Raw genomic sequence first — 1,388 nt, 5'->3', positions numbered from 1 at the left:
CCCCCCCCGGCCCCCGGACACTTTGGGCGCTCTGGGCGGGCCGCCGGCTTCACACGGCAGCTTGGCGGGTTGGCCTGCCCAGCGCGCAGCAGGCGCCAGAGCGTCTCCTCGTGTGACGCTCATTGCGGGGGTAAGGACAGCTTGACAGCACCGCAGCGCAAAATAAACTTGTGTACTTACCATTTCCAGCTGGTCGTCTAGCGGCCCCAAATGCACGGTGGTCCGCCAGGTAGCCTCATCTTCCTCCGCAACGATACTGCACCTGTTGGTGGTCAGGAGGCGGAGGCTGTCCTCCAGCTGTGCCACCTGCCGCAGGTGTTGCAGGTGCCTCACTGTGTCCCTTGCACCTTCCTCCGCAGCAGAAGAGTTCCCCGCGCCTGCCGTTGCCTGCTTTTGCATCTTCTCGAGGGCGTCCTCCATCTGCCGCAGCTGGGCCACCGACGAGTCCAGATGGCGCTGCAGGGACACCTGCCGCAGCACCTGGACCACCTTCCTCCCAGCATCCACGCCCCGCTGCAGCTGCAGCATCTTCGCCTCCTCCCTCTCGGGTGCAGCAATGCGGGGCGGCGGAGCGCCATCGGCACCGATCAAGCGGATGGCGAGGACGTTGTCGGGGAGGCTCTTGGGGTCGGTGGACAAGACCTGGAACAAAATTTGCATCATGCCTTTGTCGAAGTGTTGCAAGAGCAAAAGGCTAGAGGGCCCGTGCACATGCAGGCTTGCATTGGATTAGGGTCAACAATTTGGCTTGCAGCTGTTGACTATTTTGGCTTTGGCTAAGGAAAACTAATTGTGTAACACATAGTGAACAAGGGGAACAAGTGTTCCCAAACAGCTTGCATCAACGAGTTACTTGAAAACCCTTTTAACTCTTCAATGTCTCTATATGCCTGGAAATGATGAATTGTAAACCATTACATATTGAAAATTGTTGCATGCAAGCATGCACATAGTTTGAGAACAGCACCCATAGAGTTTGCTGTTCCGCACATATACAATTTGCAAAATATCGTTTAGCATTAAAATAGCTACTAAATTTTTGCTTCTTGGGAATATTTATTTTTACTAACCTTCCTTAGGCTGTTTCAAAAAAAATTACCTATGCCAGAGCGAGGTTTTTCTGAAAGTTTATTTCATGCTGATACTCATGGAAAAAATCCGGGGGCTGTGCGATGAAGGGAACCCGGCGCAACCCGCGCTCAAAGTTTTTTGGGTGTCTTGGCGGGTATCACGACCGACACGTTCTCGGGCCCGCTGTGCGGCTGCGGCGCCGCCGCCGACCGCGCCCGTTCCTGTGGTGACTACCTATGGTATGTACTTCCTATCGGACATGGTCCGACCCGCCCTCCCCACCCCCCTCAGGAGCCAGGGCGTAAGTACTCAAAAAC

The 1,388-nt window shown here is 55.1% G+C and overlaps 1 protein-coding gene across 1 annotated transcript in view; it reads right to left on the bottom strand.

Annotated features, from left to right (window-relative positions):
- LOC127751358 (roquin-2-like) overlaps window positions 1-1,388 on the bottom strand; it is a 10,556-nt gene that overhangs the window by 3,664 nt on the left and 5,504 nt on the right. The window contains exon 3 of the mRNA XM_052274819.1: window positions 29-642. Within this exon, the coding sequence (XP_052130779.1) occupies window positions 29-642 (614 nt within the window). The remainder of the gene's footprint in view (window positions 1-28; window positions 643-1,388) is intronic.

This window comes from Frankliniella occidentalis, unplaced genomic scaffold (assembly GCF_000697945.3).
Source record: "Frankliniella occidentalis isolate FOCC.00 unplaced genomic scaffold, Focc_3.1 Scaffold449, whole genome shotgun sequence".
Classification (NCBI taxonomy): domain Eukaryota; kingdom Metazoa; phylum Arthropoda; class Insecta; order Thysanoptera; family Thripidae; genus Frankliniella; species Frankliniella occidentalis.
The sequence above is the reverse complement of the archived record's forward strand: the minus strand, read 5'-3'. Positions and strand labels throughout refer to the sequence as shown.